Raw genomic sequence first — 21,999 nt, 5'->3', positions numbered from 1 at the left:
CACGATAACCTAAATAACTAAAATATAACATGAGACAAACAAAAGTTAACCCTACAAAAATATTTCAACTCTCACTTCTTTTTAAAATTTTTGCTTTAAAGTTTTAATTGATATAAATAAATCATGGTACCCACCTATTATAAATATAATTCGAATCTATAATAAATGTGAATTTATGGGTGAATATTGAATGTAATTAAGGTAGGAGTTACACCTTTGTATTTAATAATTATATTAAACCTTCGAAATCAAATTAAAAACTTTATAAATATTGTTTTCCTTTCTTAAAACTTTAACTGGTTAATTTCCATTATTTATATTTACAAATCTAAGTTAAAGCTTCAATGCCCAATAATAAATAAGGGAATCCAAAGTCCATTAATGGTTGGAAAAAAAAAAAAAGGAAACAGAGAAACAAACAACCCACAAATAGCTATGAGAATGAGTTGATACAATGAGATGAAGAATATAATGAAAAAATAGAAAAAAGGAGAGAAGCAAGAATCAATGGCGAAAAAGGTGAGAAGGGGGAGGATGATGGTAGGGAAAAGAGCTGGCCCCTCTACTCCATCAACGCCGTGGCCACATTTTGACTCCACCCAACACTTGACTCCTCCTCCTGTTTCCGCTAGAACACTGTGTGTCAACCTTTGGCAACTTCAACCTCTTTCCCCACCCCCCATTATGCCTAAACTGCCTCCCAACCTTCGCCCTCACCATGTTCAGGATAAGGGTTTTCATGCTGATGCTTATCATCGTCTTCATCAGGTTGGCACTCGCTTTCTTTCTTTATGAGTAAAGACCAAATAGAAAAGCGTTTTGTTGTTTTTCAAAGTTTCAAGCTTTTTTGTTTCAAGTTTTACTAATGGTTCTTCGGGCGTATGTTTTCACTTTGATGTGAATCCGAGACTTTGCTTAATGTTTTACCCTGAATATCATGCCAGCCAAGTAGCTTGAGGAGGCATAATGCAGCATCAGTTGAAAGAAGTGGGCACGGTTTTTTAAGCCCTGTATCCCCATCAGTGGTCAACATCTATCCCCACTAATCTCTATATAATTATCTGTTTCGTTTTCCCTTTTTTAATGATTATCAAATCATATTACTTTACTGCAAATGTATTGGCTCATATGTTTATATTTTGATTTCTCTGCAGGTGGCATCTTATAACCCTGCAATCACGTCATGTACTTCTTTAGGAGGATCTGGTTATAGGCTTAAGACATCATCGGAGTTACTCAAGGTGTTCGACCGAATCTGAGCACTCGACACTACACCAGAACAGACTTTTAGCGGCATATTTTGTGGCGTTTGGATGGAAAACGCAGCTAAAAAACGAGCATTAGCGGCGCAACAAATAAAACGCCGCTAAATATCTGGCATTAGCGGCGCTTCAAGCAAAACGCCGTAAAAGAACATAATTAGCGGCATTTTTGGTTATGTGCCGCAGAATCTCAAGACCAAAACGCATCGTTTTTGTATTGATGTATACAATAATTAGTGGCGATTATGATAAAACGCCGCTAAAGTAAGTAATAGCGGCGCATTGTGGGAAGCGCTGCAAAAATCTTAACCAAAACGCAGCGTTTTGGTATCGATGTATACTATAATTAGTGGCGCTTACAATAAAACGCCGCTCAATAACAGTATTAGCGGCGCTTTCAGTTAAGCGCCGCAAGATATGCACACCAAAACGCAGAGTTTGGTATTGAGGTATATTAGAATTAGTGGCGCTTATAGGAAACGCCGCTAAAGTATACTATTAGCGGCGCTTCTGATAAAGCGCCGCTATATTTCTTAACCAAAACTCAGCGTTTTGGTCTTGATGTATACTATAATTAGTGACGTTTACAATAAAACGCCGCTACATAACAGTATTAGCGGTGCTTAACGTTAAGCGCCGCAAGATATGCACACCAAAACGCAGAGTTTGGTATTGATGTATATTAGATTAGTGGCGCTTATTGAAAAACGCCGCTAAAGTATACTATTAGCGGCGCTTTCCTAGAAGCGCCGCAAGATATATTAACCGAAACGCTGCGTTTAAATCTTGATGTATATTGGAATTAGTGGCGTTCACGAGAAATCGCCGCTAAATCATATTATTAGCGGCGCTTTTTGATAAGCGCCGCAAAAGATCTTTACCTAAACGCACAGTTTTGGTCTTAACCATGCATTAATATAATGTAGGTTATTATATATTTAGTTTATCGTATTTGGGTTACGTTTAGGGTATTAGGGATCATTATACAATGTTTATTATTTTGGATTATAGTTTAGGGTTTAGGGTTTACTATGTAGGTATATTGTTTTTGGTTTAGGGTTTGAGAGTTTAGGGATTAAGGTTCAGTGATTATTATAAGTTAAAAAGTTTATCGTATATAGTTTAGGGTTTTAGGGTTAATCATTACATACTGTTTAATATTTTGTGAATATTAGAGTATTGAGTTTAGGGTTTATGATGTGGGTTATGGTGTTTTGAGTTTAGGGTTTAGGAGTTTGAGGTTTAAGATTTGGGGTTTGGGGTTTAGACTGATTTAGTCATGTTAAGAGGTTAATTACTGTTTTAGGGGTTTATGCTTGTGGTTAACGGTTTGCAGTTTATAATTTAATGTTTACAATGCATGGTTTTGGGGTTTGGGCAATTTAGGGTTTAATGACTTTTTGGTACCAATTTCAAAAAAATGACAAATACGTATTGTTTTTTAATTATTATTATGATACTATATTTCTAAGTGACACAAATGACTAGTTTACTAATTAATGACGAATGACATGTTTATATGTTATATATGATGAAACAAATTATTTTAATATTGTGTTATTTACATATATATATTAATCATTTATATATTCACTTAAAATAGAGTATATATAATTTTAAAATTATAATACATTAATTGAATAATATAAATAATTAATAATTAATAATTTTAAATATTGATAATATTTAAATTATACTGATTTATTTTAAAATTTATAAAATTTTAACAATTGAAATTAATAAATCAGATAAAATTTTTAAATAATATTATTAATAATATTAATAATGTCATAATTTTAATGTATGAATTAAAAATAATGTCTACAACAATGTAAATAATTTATAAAAAGCTAAATATTAGCGGCGTTTGTTAATAAAATGCCGCAAAAATATATAAAAAATGAAGTAGTACGACGCCGTTTCGTTGACGAGTTGCGGATTAGTGGCGTTTTTTTGTGAAACGCTGCAAAAGTTGTGAAATTAGTGGCGTTTATGCGTAAGCGCCTCAAACATTATAATATAAAATGATGCCGTTTTCATAGCAATGATCGATTAAGTTTTCAGAATGCGACGCCGTTTCAGTGTTGGCAAAAATTTTATAGTGGCGTTTTTGAAGGGAAACGCCGCAATAATTAATTAAATTTCCAGATTCGACGCCGTTTCTGTTCTAGAAAATAATTTAAATAGTATTGAAAAAAATTAAAAATTTCATATTAATGTTTCAATTTAAAAATCAATTAAAATTAGTGGCGTTTTAAACTAAAACGCCACAAACGGTAATTAAATCTTGAACGACACGTGTCTTTTTAAGTGACGCATTTAGGGTTCAGTGGCGTTTCTGCTCAATGCGCCGCAAATCCGTAAGATTAGTGGCGTTTTTCTTAAGCGCCACAAAAAAAATTAATTAAAACGGTGTCGTTTTGGGGGATATCAGATTTGGGGTATAACCCCGCAGCCAGCCCCAAATCCCTTTTCAGCCAAATCCCTAAGTCAGCGTCTCCGATTTCCCCTCATCCTTTCTTCATCTCTTTCACCCTTCTGTGATTAAGTTTCGATTCCTAGCAAAAAAAACCATTCAATAGGGTCATTACATCGTATTTGTTGAAATCATTTAACATTATTTGCGGCAAAAAAAACCATTCAATAGCGTCTCCGATTTCTCTTCTGGAATTTAAAAAATTGTATTTTTCGTGTTTAGGGCTTTCGGTCTTCGACTGTTTCGTTCATCTTCCTGGAGGTACATTACTGCTTTGATTGTTTTGTGAACGGTTTCATTTGTTACGAACTGATTTGAAGTTGTTTTTGTTTAGGGTTTCATTGGTTTCATCGGTCTTCAACGGTTTCACTTTTCTTCATCCTGCTGATGGTACAGAACTGCTGCTTTATTTATTTGAGATGCTTTCATTATCAGTGTAACGGGTTAAATGGGTTGGACGGAAATTAGATTCTTCTCCATGAAATTAGGCCAACTCCTTTTGCAAATGAAGATATAATAGGTAGGGAAGCTATGCTACATATATGATATAACTGCCAGCAGTAATTCTTTTAATTCTTCATCCGCCAAAACTCATTTTTCATATCTCAACAAATAGCTGCATTATGCATTGTAAGATAATTTTGGTGATTAAATCTAGCAAAAATATGTATTTGACTATTTTTTATATTAATTATCGGCAATTCAAAGTTTATATAATAATTTTGACAACTAAGAAAGAGTAGCTCTAGGAAAGTGAAGTAAATGCTTAGTGATAAAAATTCTCTAACTGTCATTCTTTTTATCTTAAAATGCCGTCTTCTTTTTCTCTTATTTTACTTTCACCCATATTCTTTACCAATGATGGAGTTTCATTATTTACTCTATTTTTTCCTCAAATCTCTCAAAATCTATATATATATATAAATGTTTTGTTTTCTCGGTTCATCTTCTTCTCATTCTTCTTATTTATTCTAAATCACTTTTAAAAATATGGAGAAGGCTTCTGATTCTGTGAATGCTCAGTAAATCAATTTCACACCTGCTTAGATTAGGTTTTTTTATATTGATTTTGGGGTTAGGTTAGTGATTTATTAATTGTTAAAAATGGTCGGCGGCTCAAACGACTGAACCTGAGTTGCTTCTTAGTTGGATTTAAATAACATTGAGTGAAGTTCCTTTTCTTTTTTCTTCAAACCCTACTAGTGTGTATATTATATATATATATACACGAGGAGGGTTTCACTTACACTGTTGTAAAGTTATATTAGTGTAACGGGTTATATATATACCGAACCCATTTCTCTCTAAGTATAGTTTAATTTGGCGAATGAAAATATATATTGTGTTCTAGAATCAGTGTTATGATTTACTACCTATTCTTGTTTTAAATTGTAATCCATCCATACTATGTTTGCTTAAATCGCAAGATGTACGTCATGTGTTAGGTTTTATTTTCCATGTTAATATTTTCCAGCAGCAACTTAGAAAGGAATATGTAATATGTTCGTGCAAAAAACGCAATCATTTGTGCAAGTAACGCAAAAAATTTTGGACATGATATTATATCATAAATATAATAATTTATATTCTTTTACATATCACATATATTAATATGGATATGGAACCTATATTTAAATTTTGACATAATAATAACATTTTAAATTTTAAAAAGCTTGTAAATGATAATTTAATATCTATTACAACCAATAATTATGAATAGTGTTTTATTTTCTATATAAGTTTTCTAAATTTATAGGTTTTCTAAATAATTTTTCTAAATTTATTAGTATAAAAATTTAGTAGTATTAAATTTATAAGTTTTCTAAAAGTTGTTCTAGATTTATTATTAATAAAATTTATAAGTATCAATTTTACAAGTTTTGCAAATAATTATATTTTTAAAAATTTAAATATTTTATTTATATAAAATATATATTGTTTTAATATACATAACCAAAATAACTCAAATTTAACAATCATACGATAACTTATAAATAATAACATAATAAATTACATAATACATAATAACATAATACATAACTTATATATAAGCTTGTATAACTTACATAATAACTTCCATAACTTATATATAATCGATAATACATTACATAATACATAATAACATAATACATAACTTATATTATAATATTGCATAACTTACATAATAACTTCCATAAATTGTTAAGCCAAACGGTATGCAGTTGGAGCTTCCGCTTACAAATTATAATGCTTTCTCATAACATTTTTAATTACTTAGTTTACTTTCCATTCAATAGGTTTGGAATGGGAAGAGCGTAAATGACGAAGTTAAATGGCTCTCCCAAGGTCCAAATCGAGTGGTTAAAAGATATAGTGCGTTCCTCATCAACGGATTCAGATTTCATACAAAATATCGCGAGAGGTTGAGGAGAACGCAAAATTGTGGAATAGTTGTTAATTCTGCAATTACAAGTTATGCTAGCACTAGGGACAATAATCCTATCGAGGGAAATGTGGAATATTTCGGACATCTTACTGACATAATTGAGTTGGATTACTACGGCAAATGGAAAGTTGTCTTATTTCGAGGTGATTGGGCCGATGTTAATACAGCTCGTGGAATCAAGCAAGATCAATTTGGTTTTACAATGGTGAAATTTGACCGATTGATTCACAGAGGACAACAACTGATAGATGAGCCGTATGTATTCTCATCTCAAGTCAAACAAGTATTTTACTCAAAAGATCCAACTGATGAGGGTTGGTACGTTGTACTCCGTAACATCCCTAGAGACTTGTTTGACATGGGCAGTGGAAGTAGAGATAACATCGACGACAGATCAGAAACTTTTCCATTTCCAGAACAAAACTTAAACGATAATATCCCTAGTACTAGTGCACAATTTCAATGGGTTCGTCAGATACGGATGAAGATATTTACTTAATAATGATGTAGTAAGATTTTACGATTGTTTAATTATATGTAACTTACATTAGTATTAAATCTTGGTCTTATTATATATTTCAACTATTTTATATGTGTTGTTATTGTTGTAATTAGTTATTAAGTTTAATTACATTTTATGTGTATTGAGATAAAATGCCTAGAAGAAAAATTATAAGGAAAGCATTGTTCAAAATGATCCAAACTCGATAAAGTCAAATAGTCTTGAACAATGAAAGCAATTGGATCTTCGAATGTTCCGATTACACCTGAGGATCCTACGGAAGTTCAAAGTAACTAACATTAATTACATGCGTGTTGACTTATAATTGATTTATTTTTCAAATTTTATATTATAATATACCATTTGTAGTGAAAATGGTGGGACGCAAAAGGTCGAGGACGACGCTACTTAGAGAGTTATACGAGTAAGATCCAATGAGCGTGTCAAGGTATGCGTAAATGCTTTGGTCACTGTTGGATCAAGCTCGACTTTTAGCAGGATACATGGGCATTTTAGCTCGAAATGCTAATATGTTGCCTATCAACTACGAGTCATGGCGTCAAATGCCCGATAGCAACAAAACCAAGCCCTCGATAATATTAAGGTAACAAAATGTTAATGTCATTTGTAATGCTTGGGAAATAGTTTCATTTATATTTACTTTATTAACTTGTGTTTTTTGTAGGAGAGGTTTGCTTTAGAGGTATCGGATACTTATGTAAAGAAGGCATTGGGAAAAAGATGGAGAGACAATAAGAGTACTTTGAAGAAAAATTATTATAAGACAAAAACAACCCTCGATGAGAAATTGCAAAATGTCCCGCCGGGTATGTTGAGGTACCAATGGGAAGATGCGGTTAGATTTTGGCATTCTCAGAAAGGCGAGGTACGACGTACTTCCAAACTATTGTAATTATTTTGGTTTATAATATTTACTATTTACGTACTAAAATTTTATAACGAGGATCATGAACGAGTTGGAAAAGCAATGAGCAAGAACAAAAATTCACTCACACAACCGGGTCGAGAAGTTTTGCATGTGTAGCTGAGGCGGAGGTATTTTTAATTTTTTAATATTCTCAAATATGTATAACTTTCTATTAAATAATATTTTTACTACTATATTGTAGGAACGGTCGTCCGGTCAAAAAGTTGGACGCCTTCAACTTTTTGAAATTACACATAAGAAGAAAGATGGATCTGCTATGACTCCTAAAGCTGGTGAAATTATGGTACGTTTGCTTAATACGATTTGACTTGTTTTAGTTATTTATAGTGTTTATTTTCTAATCGTTTAATTCATTGCTTGTAATGCGACTATTGTTATATTGCATTTTTTTTAATATATATTATGCTCCTAACTATGTGATTTATTTATTAGGAAAACTAAAGGAAAAATGATTTTGAGTAAGCGTTTATTGCTTCTAGTGATAGTTCTGTTCATCTTGAAGACATTGATAACCGGATTATTACTAAAGTTTTGGGTCCTGAAAAGTATGGTCGGGTTCGATTTCAATGATCTTTTATCAGCCCAACCCAATATTTTGGATCCAGCTCGTACCAATACATGGCTTCGGGGAGTCAATCTCAAGCTGAAGTTCAGAGGTTAAAAGACCAGATGGCTCAGATGCAAGCGACCACATTTGAGGTTCAAATGAAATATGAAGAACTTCAGCAACAACTTAAAGCAGAGGCGGCAGCGAGGGAAGCAGAGGCTACAGCGAGACAAGCAGAGGCCGCAGAGAGAGAAGCAGCGAGAGAAGCAGCGAGAGAAGCAGTGATAGAAGTAGAGGTTCAAAAGAAATATGAAGAACTACAGCTACGACTTCAAAAAGATGCGGCATCGAGAGAAGCAGAGCAGAGCAAAAAGTACGACGAACTTCAACAGCAGCTTCAGATTATGATGAAGATGTTTCAGCAGTCGCAACTTCCACCGTCATAGTGTATATTGCATAAATATTTTTATCATTTTAACTTTTAACGTTTTTGTAAAGAAAAGTATGAATTCACTTTTATTTATATCAATTAATATTATTTGTCATTTAATTTGAAATATTATATAAATTTATTGTCCATGTTTCAGAGGCATGGCTTGATGAGCGAACGCAACTGAAGCCTGCAGAAAAGGATACGATTGTTGATAAGTTAAGACTCGGTATGCAAACTTTTCTGGAAGCTAAAAGCTTGATCGAATCGAGAATAGGTGACCTTAAGGAGAACGGCTCACGCATACATTCTTTAGAGTCCTTTCCATTAAACGAAGCTGTTAGTGATGGCGACAAACACCGTTATGAACTTAATAAAACCGCAAAGTTAAGGTCTCGGGAAGGCAGCAAGGGCCCTAAACTGCATCGTTTACGAGGGAAAGTCGATGACAAGGTTCACCCCGAGAATGGCTTCAAGGAAGATTCACGCGTTACTCAATCAGTATACAATGGCCAAGCTAGTCCTGTTCAACAATGGGTATCGAAGTTGAAACATCCGGAGTTGGGAAAATCCGATTCTTCTCTGAAACTGCCAAGAATCCATTGAAAGAAAAATCACTAGAAAAGGCCAGCAATAGTTTCAATTCAAAGATTGTTTCTAGAATCACCTTATTACAATTATTTTCATCTCTCAAATGATAGCCAACATTTGTGCTAGTTTCACACTAACTTATTAGATATACATTCAGTGCAGCATCTATGAAACCAACTCTGATTAGTACATATGTTTGCTTTTTGACTGTGAAATATGTTTTGATTTGGATGGCCGACGTGAGTGATCGCATTATCTACATAAGCGTACTTTCATAGCCATTAAACAAAGCTAAAAGCAGTTCAGAATATGAACATGATGTTTGTGTATGTATATAAAAAACCCAGAATCCAATTGAAAAGGAAGGACTTTACCTTACCCAGAAATGACCCCAGCATCCACCATAACACTTTTTTTTTTTTAAATAGCATTGGTGCTTTAAATCCATTATTGATGAAGTGAAAGGGGAGCACCTTCATAGTTAGCTGCTTAATTAAATTGCTTGGACTGGTAACGAAATTAAAAATATTATGGCACCTGAACCTTTTTTCTTCAAAGCGATTTGTCTAACATTATTGTTCATCTTTTTATGTAGTGGACCATTCTGGAAAGCAACCAGCTGCTAAAGAATATATTTTACTATGGACATGGTGATGAATATTCATTCTGTTCTAATCCGTAGTGATTGAAACAACAATTTACCATTTAATTTAATTTATTCATGTAAATAAATTAAGGAATGTAAAGCAGTCATCTCGGTTGAAGAGGAAAATTACTCTCATAAATTCTACTAATCATAATTAGGGTTAAGGAAAAATCCCAATCAATTCAAATTAAGGATGTTATTTATATTTAACTTGTAGTTAATTTTAATTTTTTATGATTTGAAAATAAATATTTTATATTTAAAATAATAAAATAACTTATATTTCCTATATAAAAAATTTATTTTTAAAATATAATATAAAAATTATTGATTATTTTTAATTCACTTGAACAATTATATATTTTAAAATTACTTATTATAAAAATTTTAAAACTTTATTAAATAATATCTAAAAGAAATAAAAAACTAAAATCAATAAATAAATCAAAAAACACCCTAAAAAACAATGGAATCAAACTAATCGTAATTCATAATTAAGAAGTAAATTATAGCAAAAGAAAAAAAAGGTCACGCCGACCAATAAGAATAAGCTATATGATTAAAAAGATACCGCATTATCACTACATATAATTCCGTCTTAATTAATTCAAAATAATAATAACTTCGCCTTAATCAATTCATGGACAAGAAAATCTCTTATATTCCTCCCCCATGATTTGTGTGTAAATTAATAATTGGACGGCCCAGATTGCTTCTTATTCCTCATGTTTAGGTCTATAAAAGGAACCCCAATTATCCCTTTACTCTCACAATCTTCTACAGACATAGCACTTACTGTTGTTTGAGGTTTAGACGGGGCTCTCTGAACTCCAAACCTAAAGGGAAATGACGGTAGGCTACGGCTGCTAGTTCATGGATGCCCTTGGATGCGTAAAAATGGGCTCGAGGGGTTCGCAGCTGAGGGTTTGCATGAACTAGGAGACGTTGTTGCCTTCATCTTTTTGGTATTGGAGTGAAGGGAGCTCCGTTTTCTTCTTCCATATACGAGTAAGAAACTTGAAAATCCACTCCAACTACATTGTATTGCGTTGAGTTATATTTTCTTGTTTTATTCTTTATTTACTTATTAACCACCTAAGCAAGAACTAATCAAACAGTATTTCTATTCTTTATTTATTTTACTAATAAGCTTAATTTAATTTTAATTTTGTAAAGAATTGACCAGCTCAACAAATATTAATAATTGACACCATGAAAATGAAAAATTGGCATCAAGTTTTGGACTTTCTTTTTATCTAAATGATGTTGCTTAAAATATGCGTCTAAGTCCTGTAAATTTATTTTAAATTTAAAAATGTAACTCTATTTATTAATATGGTTAATTATTTTAAAATTTTAACTCCTTATAATCTCATTTGATTATCAAGTTTTTTTCAATATATTGCACTTGTGAATTTAATGGAATAATTTTAAAATGTTAATTATTAGACTTAATTTTTAAAGGCTTAATATATCATTTGACACCTAAGCTTGACTATTTCTTTAATGTGGTGCTTATATTTGAAAAAAGTTTTATGTTTTCGGGTAAACTATACTCGTGGTCACCCAACTATTGATAAGTTTATTTTTTTAGTCGCCTAACCATAAAAAGTTACAAAATGGTATTCAATAATTCGTTTTTTTTCCACCAGTCGTTAAATAGTTAATAGAAAGATGATGTGATAGCTTTTAAAATTGACATAATAGCAACTTTAACCCTTAACATTTATACACTGTATTAATTTAGCCTTAATTTTTTTAAAAAAATTAACTCTTAACATTTACACATTGTGTAATTTTAAAAGTTTGTTGAGTTATCAATGGGGCTACCACTTATATTTTGCATCAAACATTATGGGTAAAGAAGTAACGCAAACTGGAGAGTTAAATCAACTAAATGTGATTAGTGAGGTACATCTCAAACAATTTTCTAGTCTTTTACATTAGCGCTTAACATTGATTTAGCAATGACACAAAGGCCTTTTCAGAGTTTAGGAGCAGATAAGTTGAGTGTCTTATAAACTAGAATTAGTGACAATATTCAAGGTTAACCCAATGTTCAATGTGGGCATGCCAAAGCCTTTTTGTGAACATAAAGGGGATCTCAATCAAGGTCACAATAAGGGTAAGTAAGAGTGGACTCTTCGATTGAGATGCATAAAGGGGAAAAACAGTGTGAGTTAGATATAAGTTGGGGCAAATGTTTCAAGGGAGGAAACTACCTGGCAAAGTGACTAGTTGGGAATTAGTTGAGGCATTGTGACAGTTCCGAGATGAGTTCAACCATCATTTTTTTGAATACGTGACAAGGGCGTCGCAAGAATAGGTGGAGGAGAATGTCACAGGCAACAAATCAAAGCTCTTGACTAGTGGACACAAAATTGCCTAATGAGGTCAACTAATCAATTTGAGCTTATTTAACCCACTTTTGGACTGGTCTGATTCGTGAAACATAAAGGGATGCTCATTTACTTTGAAGCCTTGATGGCCTAGTGAAACACTCTAGTAAATTAGAGTTACCAATGTAAATATTGTAATTCTAAAGGGATAAGATTGTATGGTGTTTAAATCCTTTAAGATTCTTATATTGTAGATAGACATTAATCTTAGTAGTTGATGTAATTTAAATTGTATAATTGAATCTAATGAGCTCAACTAAAAATAGAAGTCTTCCTCCTCATTTGTAATCATCCCATTGAAGAGTAATCAAATACTTTGAGAGCATTTATTAAAATATTTGGTGTGCATTTGTTTTCTTGTGTCATTTTCTATTCATTTGTTGTTTCTTTGCTTGAGAGTTTGCTTTTGCTAATTTATTTGTGAATTCTCACTTTTTAAGAATTAGGCTAACTTAGGTGAATTTGAAACAAAGTTATTGCCTAAGACTATATGGTTTGTTAGACTAAAGTTCTAACCCTATAACATAAACTTGAACTTTGAAAACTTTTGTTCAAAACCTTACCCATTTTTTAAACGGACAAATTAACATATAAAAATAAAAAGTAAAAATAATTTAGTTGGTAAATTATGCAAGTGAGCGACTTCTCTATTATAAATATGAGATTAAAATATGTTGTTCTTATACTATTCACAAATTTAGAATTTAATCCCTATATTTTTATTTATTGAATTTAGTTTTTATTTTTAAAATTTAAAATTAAGATCCAATTGTTAACATTGTTAATTTTTTGTTAAATTTGTTGGTGTGACATTTTGAAATAAAAAGAGATACTCACTTGGTAATAAAGTAACTAAAAAATAACATCGTAATAAACTTGAATTTAGCAAAAATAATTTAAATAGTGTTAATAGTTGAACATAGATTTTGAAATTTGAAAAATAGAGAAACTAAATTCTAAAAATAAAATTATAAGATTAAATTTTAATTTTATGAAGAGTAGAAGATTTTTATTGATCAAGAAAGAAGAGGAAAAATTAAAGCTTTATTCATGTTTTAGCCCTCAAATTATACCTATTTTTTCATATTGACCCTTCAACTTTGCTTCTGTTAACATTTTCAATCCAAAATGTCAAACCGCGTTAAAAAAAATCGAAACCCAATCAGATTGCGCCACTTGTTTTTCTATTATAAATAGTATAACTTTTATTAAATATATACATAACCTTAAATAAAAATAAATATATGAAAATTTCGAAAATCCAAAAAAATATAATTAAAATTTTTTAATTAAAAAAAAGATTGATCTGGTAATTGTTCATCCTCAATTTCATCATCTCAACACCAAAAAATTGACACCCACTAATTCCATTAAATAATTAAATGTTTTAAATTAAAAAATCCAAAAAATTAGGGGTTCATCTTCTATTTCTACTTCTTCATTACAACTCATTACTTCATTCCTCATCACCATTATCACTAACAGCAACCCCCTACCTTTTTTTTCTTTTGAACGAACAACAAATCCCTTACCACCCTTTCAAGTTCAACATCTACAACAAACCCCATACAATTCCCAAACCCAGGCAAAATCAACATTTAAAATGGGTTTAGTTTCAGATTCTTTTAAGGTAGTTTGGAGTTTGGTTGGAAGATTCAAACGGTGGAATGAATATTTAAGGGCGGACGAGCAATATACCGAAAATGGGGGTTGATCCGACGGTGGAAGAGAGAGATCGGAGAAAGTTAGCTTGCAAATTTTATTTTGATGAAACCGATTTCAGATTTAGAAAGACCATGAAAAAACGAACTTCGAGTTTTAGAGAGAGGGCAGAGCATTTTGGTTCTAGAGAGAAAAGGGCAGAAGAAGTAATGATAAAAAATATAAAATTAAATAATTTCTTTTTCTATTTGTTGTTTAAAAAATTATTTAACAAAACCCCAAAAATACGTGTCTAAATCTGATTGGGCACCTAATTTTTTTTAAACGCCGTTTGGCATTTGTAGTGGAAATCTTAACAGAAGTAAAGTTGAGGTACCGATATGGGATCAATAAAACTTTACGTATCAATGTGGGAAAATGGGAATAGTTTGGGGGCTAAAACGTGAATAAAGCCAAAAATTATAGAAAAGAAAAAGAAGAATCTTCAAATTAAAATTAAAAATAGAAAAACGAGTTAGGGTTTACTTTTCCATCTGAAGAAGGGGGAAGAGCAACCTTTGCGAAGAACCAAAGATGCCGAAGAACAAAGGAAAGGGAGGAAAGAACCGTAAGAGGGGAAAGAACGAGGCCGATGACGAGAAACGTGAGCTTATCTTCAAAGAAGATGGCCAAGAATACGCCCAAGTCTCACGCATGTTGGGTAACGGCCGCTGCGAAGCTATGTGCATCGACGGCACCAAGCGCCTCTGCCACATCCGGGGGAAGATGCACAAGAAGGTCTGGATCGCCGCCGGCGACATCATCCTCGTCGGCCTTAGGGATTATCAAGATGACAAGGCTGACGTCATCTTGAAATACATGCCCGATGAAGCAAGGCTTCTCAAAGCTTACGGTGAGCTACCCGAGAATACCAGGTTGAATGAAGGGATTGCTGGCGGCATTGATGAGGAAGATGATGGTGCAGGCGATGATTACATCGAGTTCGAGGATGAGGACATCGACAAGATTTAAATTTCTCTTCTCTTTTTTGTCATTTTTGAATTTATTTTAAGATATGGTGGTGATATTTGGCGTATGGTCATGCTTTATTAAGCACAATGGATGCTGGATTTATGTTATTACACATGGATTTACCTTTTATTATGTTAATGGCATTGTTTTCTCTTTAAATTTGACATGGGTTTTCATATTTTGTCCTCATTTCTGAATATTGCAATTTAGTATGGGTTGATTTTTGAGTTTGGCTGGCGGATTTTGTTTTATTTGCTTTCATGTTATCATTTTCTTTTGAGAATTAGTTAAGATTTTTGATTATGGTTGTGGTCTGAGTCCTTTATTCCATTGGGGAGTTCTATTTGATTGCAGGGTGGCTTTGATTTCAAAGTTTTGTGGGAATATTATGGTTTTGATTTCAATGTTTTCTTCTTTGTGTTAGATTTTTATTGTTGTATGAAAATTGAAGAAAATTGGTTTCTGGCTTTTTGTAGCCAGAACCATTGCTGTTACTGGAAGGCATTAATCACCATTGTTTGACCATAACCAAGATGATAGGTGACAATTTCATGTATTATGGTCTATGTTATGTTTATTAGGATTAGGTGGTGAGTGCCGGATATGGGTATACTCAGTTGTTTTGAAAATTTTTCATATATTTAGAGGATCCTATTCCTAATATCGATGTCCAAATATGCGTTGGTTATGGTTACTTTTTTTGGGGGGGGGGGAATGCAGAGTTGTGTGCTAATGTGAGTCTCAAGTATGATATCAATCTGGGTATTGAATGTGGTGGCAGCTGGTTAATATTAATTAGCTATGAATGTTATATATTGGTTCCTCTACCTCTAGAGAGCTTCTCCAGCTTTAGAATGACATTCAGGTGACTCCTCTGTTGTATAGGAAAAGAGTTGCAATTTAACTATGGTTTCTTGAGAGATATTAAGAAGTGTTGGCAATTTGCATGCTCGAATTTGTTGCTTTGTTTCTGCACAGTTGATGAACCTTGACATGATAAAAGGGCGAGTCAATGTACATTTTAATGGAAGAAATGGGATATCTCTGCACTAAACATGGCATTTATATGTAGTAGGAAAACTAGAGGCATGCGCATAAAATTGACAAGTTTTATTCCAGGAACAGGGGAAATATAAAGGTGACAAGAATTCATACAAGGAATCCCTACAATTACAGGATAAAGATGTCTATTTTACAGGATACAAGAAGGCCAGATTAGCATGCCATTGCCAATCCTGTACATCTATTCAGTTCCAGCAATCTTCTTCTTCAGTGCCTCAATATCCGTAGCTAGTTCTTTCCTGCTTGACTGAGGTAATACGCATGTTGTTAGCACACGGCTTTTAGTGTTCATATATATGATCGGATACTATAGTCTGATAACCAATTTGATTTTAATCGTAAATTAATCCACCCTTTTAAGTTGAACACCACCTCTAATATATAAGCTAGATTTAAGAGTTCAAAGTGAGCACTTGCAACTAAAAAATGCTGATTCAAAACCATCAAATACATCATTGTCTCTTCATGCATTTGTAAATTTCCCTTTAGAGTTATCAAGTTGAACAATTTGCAAGTGTTTAAATGATGTGGCTCACCCATAAAGAACTCGGATTATTCCACACACAAAATTCATGGGACGTTATATATTTTGACTGAAATCTTACCTTGAAGAGAAGGTATCTATAGACAAACCATCCTGAATATCCGAGTCCAACCAACTCCATTATCTTTGGAAGCTGATAAGCACAGAAATGCATTGATTGCAGATAGGATTAGCATATAAAACAAGTTAGAAAGTGTAGCATGAAGAGTTTCACTTACCAAAGGCACTGAGTTAATGGCACCAACAAGAATAGATGATAGCCAACCGGCAACTATTGCCCCACCACCATAAAGAAGAACCGTGGTCTTGTTCTCAACTTTATCCCACTAGAAAACCACGAAAAAACAAGCCAAGTCAGGCACTCAGTTCAGCAGGTTAAAAGAGCAAGAAATTGATTATGTGCAGGCCACCATTTTCTCACCTTTTCTTTCAAGTCATCAAAAAGCTCCCCGGTATCGACAGAGGTGTCCTCTGTTGCTTTTGTTTGGAGAAAAGGAAACCTGCGGGATTCTGTACCCAAAACAACAGGGTAAATAGAAGGCCAAGGAATACGTAGCTCAAAGTCTTTTTAAGAAATGCATATACTATGACAGAGAACCAAATAAAAACTATTTGTTGTTGTGGCATTATAAAGGAAGAGCGCGATATATTAGACCACTTCATAGTTGTTTTACCTATCTATTCATGTTATACGAACATGTCCGACATTCATCCAGAGTTGTTACTTGCATTCTATCCCATACTTGAATTGGTACCAATTCATCCCCATTTGAAATTTGGGGTCCCAACTGCCATATGATCGTCCAAAAGATTGACCCATTTTTATCAGACAAAGCCTCCATAATTAGTTTACTGCAACTACTCTTAACACGTGTGATTGTCACCAGTCTAACGTTTCTGACCCTACACCCACCACCAATGATTTCATTTCCGAAAAAACCAGTCTCAATTCCGAATATGGTGTTTGGAAGAACAGGATATAAAAGTGAACTCTTAACTTATATGACCATTAAGCTTTCATTTTCATTCAATAAAATCAAACAAAAGGAAGAGCAGGCAAGTGAAGTGAGGCGTTAAAAGGGGGAATGTTAACAGCAGTACCTGGAGTTAGCTTAACGGACGAGGAAAAGGAAGTGGTGGAAACGCGAGGAGGGAGAGGCGGCAAGGCGGAACAGCGGGTTGTTCTAACGGCTGCAGGAACACGTGGAATCAACACGGCGGTGGCCGACATGGAAGCTGATGCTGCTGCTGCCGCCATTTTTTCCTCAAAAATTAATTACTGCTATTTCTGAGATAGTTAAGCGCCCTCTTGAACGCTACAAATCCTATCCTTTCCTTTCCTTTTGCTGCCTTATTTCACAGTAGTATTCTTCCTTGCTTTCAAAAAAAAAAAAGAAAAAGCTCTTCTTAAAAAAAATTCGTTTTCTAATTTATTTTTGTCTGAATTTTTGAATTACCTAAAAGTAATAATAAAAAAATGGTATTATTAGTGTGGGTGAGGTTTTGGTGGCAGACGAATGGAGTGATGGACAGGTGGATAAGATTTTTGAAGGAGGATTAGGATTGGTTGGTTCCCTATCTATATGCAATCCATGTTTTGAGGAATAAGGGGTCATAGCCCACTAGCTACACCTCTTAAATGGGCGGGTTATCACGACTTTGATTATTGTTAAAAACTTTCACTCAGTTTACTCAAGGTATATTAATTTTTCTATAAATCAAGGTCTTTTTTTATATAAAATTATAATTTAACTTTTATCGAAAATTTACTATTTATTTTGAAAGCCGTTAAAAAATATTCATCATTTTATTTTAAAGATGTTTTTTTAGTATCGTTAAATAAAATTGTTCAAGTCTGGTTTTGTTAAAATATGAATCTTAATACTATGATTGGATTCTTTTTAATGTGAGGATAATACTACGATTCATGAGGGAGGAACCAATTGGGCATGCCTTTTTAGAATTCTTGCTTGGCGCATATGGAGTAATCACAATCTTTTTTATTTTTCAAGGATAATTTTGGAGCCCAAGTGACATAGTCAAAATTTCGTATAGCTGGGCCATATAATTCTTTTCGGCCTTTAATACGAAAATGGTTGGTTGCCTCGATTTATCCTATGAAGAACATGTTGGAAAATATGGACATCACATATATAATAAGGATAATTACATACTATTATTATTTACTATCATGATAGGTTAGTCTAAATTAAAAGTGATCTAATTTAGTTAATGTTTTATTGGGCTTTAATTATTAAATAAAATATGGGTCAAATATGTGTAGATACTCTAGCATTTGAGTTCTAATCAAATTCTAATTAATGATGCGCTAATTAGGAATTAGAACTAATAGGACAATGTTATAAATATTAGGTTTATGGTCTCCAAATTATATACAAGATATCTTTTCTAATATCTCATCCTTAAGAAAGAGAGAGCAAATATTATCTCAATTTCTTGTGTGCTAATTTGGAAAATCAAATTCCCAGATCTGGAAAAACTTCAAGGATTTCAAGGATTCAGGTATGTTTTCACATCTAGTTTTATTCTTGTTTTGTTCTTAATGATTTGACATGACAAGATCCTGATTTATGATTTATTAAGTTTTATATCATATCTTAATTCATAATTCTAACAAGTGGCATTCAAGCCTCGAGCATATCAAATAATTGGGAATTGATTAAGGTTCTTCATTTGAATGATTGATTCATGAAATTTTATGGGTTTTATATTTCGGATATATATGTTGATCTTTGAAGGTTTATATTAAAGTCTTTTTTTTTAGATTTTGATTATATTGAATTCATATTAAAATTTTAGGGTTTTATTTTAATTTTTAATTTGGGTGATTTTCAAATTGATGAATTTAATTATAAAGTTTGAAATATTTTACTTCACTGAATGATCATGTTAAATTCAAGATTTTTTTCATTCTTCGTAGTCCTATGTTTCAATTTCTATTAAATGAATAAATAAACCTATACGACATTTAGTTAAAAATAAATGGAAAAGAAGTTCACAGTTTCATATATTTCATTTATATATAAATATATAATATATGCATGTTTTGATTGGTTTAATGCCTCTTGTTTTGGAAAATTATATAAATATATATGATTATATTTTAATTTGATTGAAAGATGAAATTAAGGTAAATATTTTGAAACAAATAAATTCAGATTTTGGCTTTTAATTAAGGATGTCTAATATTTTAAATAGATTAGTTGAAACAAAATGTCGCCAAAGTGACCTCTTTTGTGTAGATTAGTTTATTTGAAATATCAAGATGATTATATGTTTTTGTGATTCATGCGTTTATTGATTGACCCGAAGGTAAGTTAATATTTGACAGAATTTCAATGGCATCTGTGGTGATAAATGTGTGACAATTATAATGTCTTTTATGTGAGCAATAAGTTAGTCCAAAGATTAATTAATTGTTTGACATTATTTATTGTCAATATTTGATTGCTACAACAACAGTATCGCTTACTGTTAATATTACTGTCTAAAGACTTGATATTAATGTTGTGCTTGGTATCTTGAGATGGGATTAGCCATTATCTTGAATTTATTGTTTACTTATGAATATTGATGTGAGCTTGTTTTTATTTGTTCTACATTCAACTAATTCATATTCTGCTACCACAATATCTGCTAATATAAATTATATACCCATGCTTAATGAGACTAATTTTAAGGAATGGAAAAGACACTTATACTGCTTGCATGTATAGACATAAACCTTGCATTAAAGGATGAACAACCTGCACCTCTCACTGCGGAAAGCACCCTTGATGTTAAGAGGGATCTTGAGAGGTGGGATCGTTCAAATTGCATGAGTCTAATGATCATGAAACACAGCATTCCAGAAGTCTTTAGAGGCACAGAATCTGAAGAGATTACTCAGGTCAAAGGTTTCCTTGATGAAATTGAGAAATGTTTTGCTAAAAATGATAAAATTGAGATGACATCACTTCTTACTTCTTTGATGTCTATGAAGTATAAGGGTTAAGGAAACGTAAGGGAGTACATTATGGAGATGTTACATACTACTTCAAGACTTAAGGCACTTAAGATAGAGCTTTCTGAGGAATTGCTTGTTCTTATGGTTTTGGTATCGCTTCCTGCACATTTTAATCAATTTAAAATTAGTTATAACTGTCAAAAGGAAAAATGGACTCTAAATGAGCTCATTTCTCATTGTGTTCAAGAGGAAGAAAGGTTGAAGCGTGATAAGTCTGAAAATGCTCATTTGGCCAATGCCCCTAAAGACAAGGGTAAAAAAAGGAAAATATCAGAATGAAACTGCTAAGGGTTCAGCTCAAAAGAAACAATAGCAAGCTACAGAGATTTGTTTCTTTTGTAACAAGTTTGGACACGTAAAGAAAGATTGTACCAAATATCATGCTTGGCGTGCAAAGAAAGGTATAATTCTTAATTTGGTCTATTCTGAGATTAATTTAGCTTTAGTACCTAGAAACACTTGGTGGATAGATTCTGGTGCTACTACTCACATAAGTGTTTCTATGCAGGGTTACTTACCGAAAGTCAAGTGATGGTGAAAGACATATCTTCGTGGGCGATGGAAAATCGGTAGAAGTGGAAGCGATTGATCGTTTGAGGTTGTTATTAGGAACTGGTTTTTATTTGGATTTAAAAGACACTTTATTGTACTGTCTTTTAGACGGAATTTAGTTTATGTTTCTTCGTTGGACGAATTTGGATATTATTGTTCATTTGGAAACAATCAATTTAATTTGTCTTTAAATTTAAATGTTGTTGGAACTAGTTATTTAAATACTTATGACAACCTTTATTTGCTAGAAACAATTGCATTTTATAATGAAACCTTGCATGTGGAATCACATGGTATTAAACGCAAATTAAATAAGAAAAATTCAACATCATTATGGCATAAGCGCTTAGGTCATATATCAAAATTTAGAGTTGAACGCCTTGTGTCTGATGGTATTTTAGAGTGTTTTAACTTCACAGACTTTGATGTCTGTGTCGATTGCATTTAGGGAAAACAGACCAAAACCAAGAGATTGGGTGCCAACAGATCTTCGAACATTTTAGAATTAATTCATATAGATATTTGTAGGTCATTCCCTACGGTATCCTGGAATGGTCAACAATATTTCATAACATTCATAGACGATTACTCACGTTATGGGCACCTATATCTCATTCATGAGAAATCTCAGTCTCTGGACGTGTTCAAAGCTTATAAAGCTGAATTTGAGAATCAACTCAACAAAAGGATTAAAAATGTCAGATTTGATCGTGGTGGTGAGTACTACGGTAGATATGATGGCTCAAGTGAACAATGTCCAGGACCATTTGTGAAATTCCTAGAGGAATGTGGTATTTGTCCCACAGTACACCATGCCAGGATAACCGAGTATGAATAGTGTAGCTGAAAGACGAAACATGACTCTTAAGGATATAGGAAGGAGCATGGTTGCCCGTTCTACCTTACTTGAGTCC

The 21,999-nt window shown here is 32.6% G+C and overlaps 3 protein-coding genes and 1 long non-coding RNA gene across 5 annotated transcripts; 3 read left to right on the top strand and 1 right to left on the bottom strand.

Moving 5' to 3' along the window:
- Nucleotides 1-396: 396 nt before the first annotated feature.
- LOC105791552 (uncharacterized) lies at nucleotides 397-4,429 on the top strand. The gene is made up of 5 exons (XM_012619660.2): nucleotides 397-768; nucleotides 945-1,025; nucleotides 1,155-1,241; nucleotides 3,961-3,999; nucleotides 4,073-4,429. Exons 1-5 carry the CDS (start codon nucleotides 508-510, stop codon nucleotides 4,124-4,126), a joined length of 522 nt encoding a protein of 173 aa, XP_012475114.2. The 5' UTR covers nucleotides 397-507; the 3' UTR covers nucleotides 4,127-4,429.
- A 9,951-nt stretch (nucleotides 4,430-14,380) lies between these two features.
- Nucleotides 14,381-15,064, top strand: LOC105791550 (eukaryotic translation initiation factor 1A). The gene has a single exon (XM_012619656.2). It carries the CDS (start codon nucleotides 14,463-14,465, stop codon nucleotides 14,898-14,900), a length of 438 nt encoding a protein of 145 aa, XP_012475110.1. The 5' UTR covers nucleotides 14,381-14,462; the 3' UTR covers nucleotides 14,901-15,064.
- Nucleotides 15,065-15,989: 925 nt separating this feature from the next.
- On the bottom strand, nucleotides 15,990-17,934 carry LOC105791549 (protein CURVATURE THYLAKOID 1A, chloroplastic). Its single transcript, XM_012619655.2, has 5 exons — nucleotides 17,608-17,934; nucleotides 16,928-17,016; nucleotides 16,725-16,832; nucleotides 16,568-16,639; nucleotides 15,990-16,209 (listed from the first exon to the last, which is right to left on the bottom strand). The coding sequence occupies exons 1-5, from the start codon at nucleotides 17,762-17,764 to the stop codon at nucleotides 16,144-16,146; spliced, it is 492 nt and encodes a 163-aa protein (XP_012475109.1). The 5' UTR covers nucleotides 17,765-17,934; the 3' UTR covers nucleotides 15,990-16,143.
- An 88-nt stretch (nucleotides 17,935-18,022) lies between these two features.
- Nucleotides 18,023-21,256, top strand: LOC128042973 (uncharacterized). 2 transcript variants are annotated; one of them, XR_008198613.1, is made up of 3 exons: nucleotides 18,023-19,029; nucleotides 20,721-20,934; nucleotides 21,042-21,256. It is a non-coding gene; the product is annotated as an uncharacterized LOC128042973 (long non-coding RNA). The 2 variants fall into 2 exon arrangements; XR_008198614.1 differs by lacking the exon at nucleotides 18,023-19,029 and having other exon boundaries at nucleotides 19,725-20,934.
- The last annotated feature ends 743 nt before the right edge of the window (nucleotides 21,257-21,999 follow it).

This window comes from Gossypium raimondii, chromosome 8 (assembly GCF_025698545.1).
Source record: "Gossypium raimondii isolate GPD5lz chromosome 8, ASM2569854v1, whole genome shotgun sequence".
Lineage (NCBI taxonomy): Eukaryota > Viridiplantae > Streptophyta > Magnoliopsida > Malvales > Malvaceae > Gossypium > Gossypium raimondii.
This window is presented reverse-complemented; position numbering and strand designations above follow the sequence as displayed.

Excerpts from the sequence above, each read along its gene's own strand:
- LOC105791552 (XM_012619660.2), top strand. The coding sequence starts at position 508 with ATGGCGAAAAAGGTGAGAAGGGGGAGGATGATGGTAGGGAAAAGAGCT. Across the intron at positions 769-944 it reads CTTATCATCGTCTTCATCAG|CCAAGTAGCTTGAGGAGGCA; the intron begins GTTGGCACTCGC and ends ATATCATGCCAG. Across the intron at positions 4,000-4,072 it reads TTTCGTTCATCTTCCTGGAG|GGTTTCATTGGTTTCATCGG; the intron begins GTACATTACTGC and ends GTTTTTGTTTAG.
- LOC105791550 (XM_012619656.2), top strand. The coding sequence starts at position 14,463 with ATGCCGAAGAACAAAGGAAAGGGAGGAAAGAACCGTAAGAGGGGAAAG.
- LOC105791549 (XM_012619655.2), bottom strand. The coding sequence starts at position 17,764 with ATGGCGGCAGCAGCAGCATCAGCTTCCATGTCGGCCACCGCCGTGTTG. Across the intron at positions 16,833-16,927 it reads TTGATGACTTGAAAGAAAAG|TGGGATAAAGTTGAGAACAA; the intron begins GTGAGAAAATGG and ends GTGGTTTTCTAG. Across the intron at positions 16,640-16,724 it reads CCATTAACTCAGTGCCTTTG|CTTCCAAAGATAATGGAGTT; the intron begins GTAAGTGAAACT and ends TGTGCTTATCAG.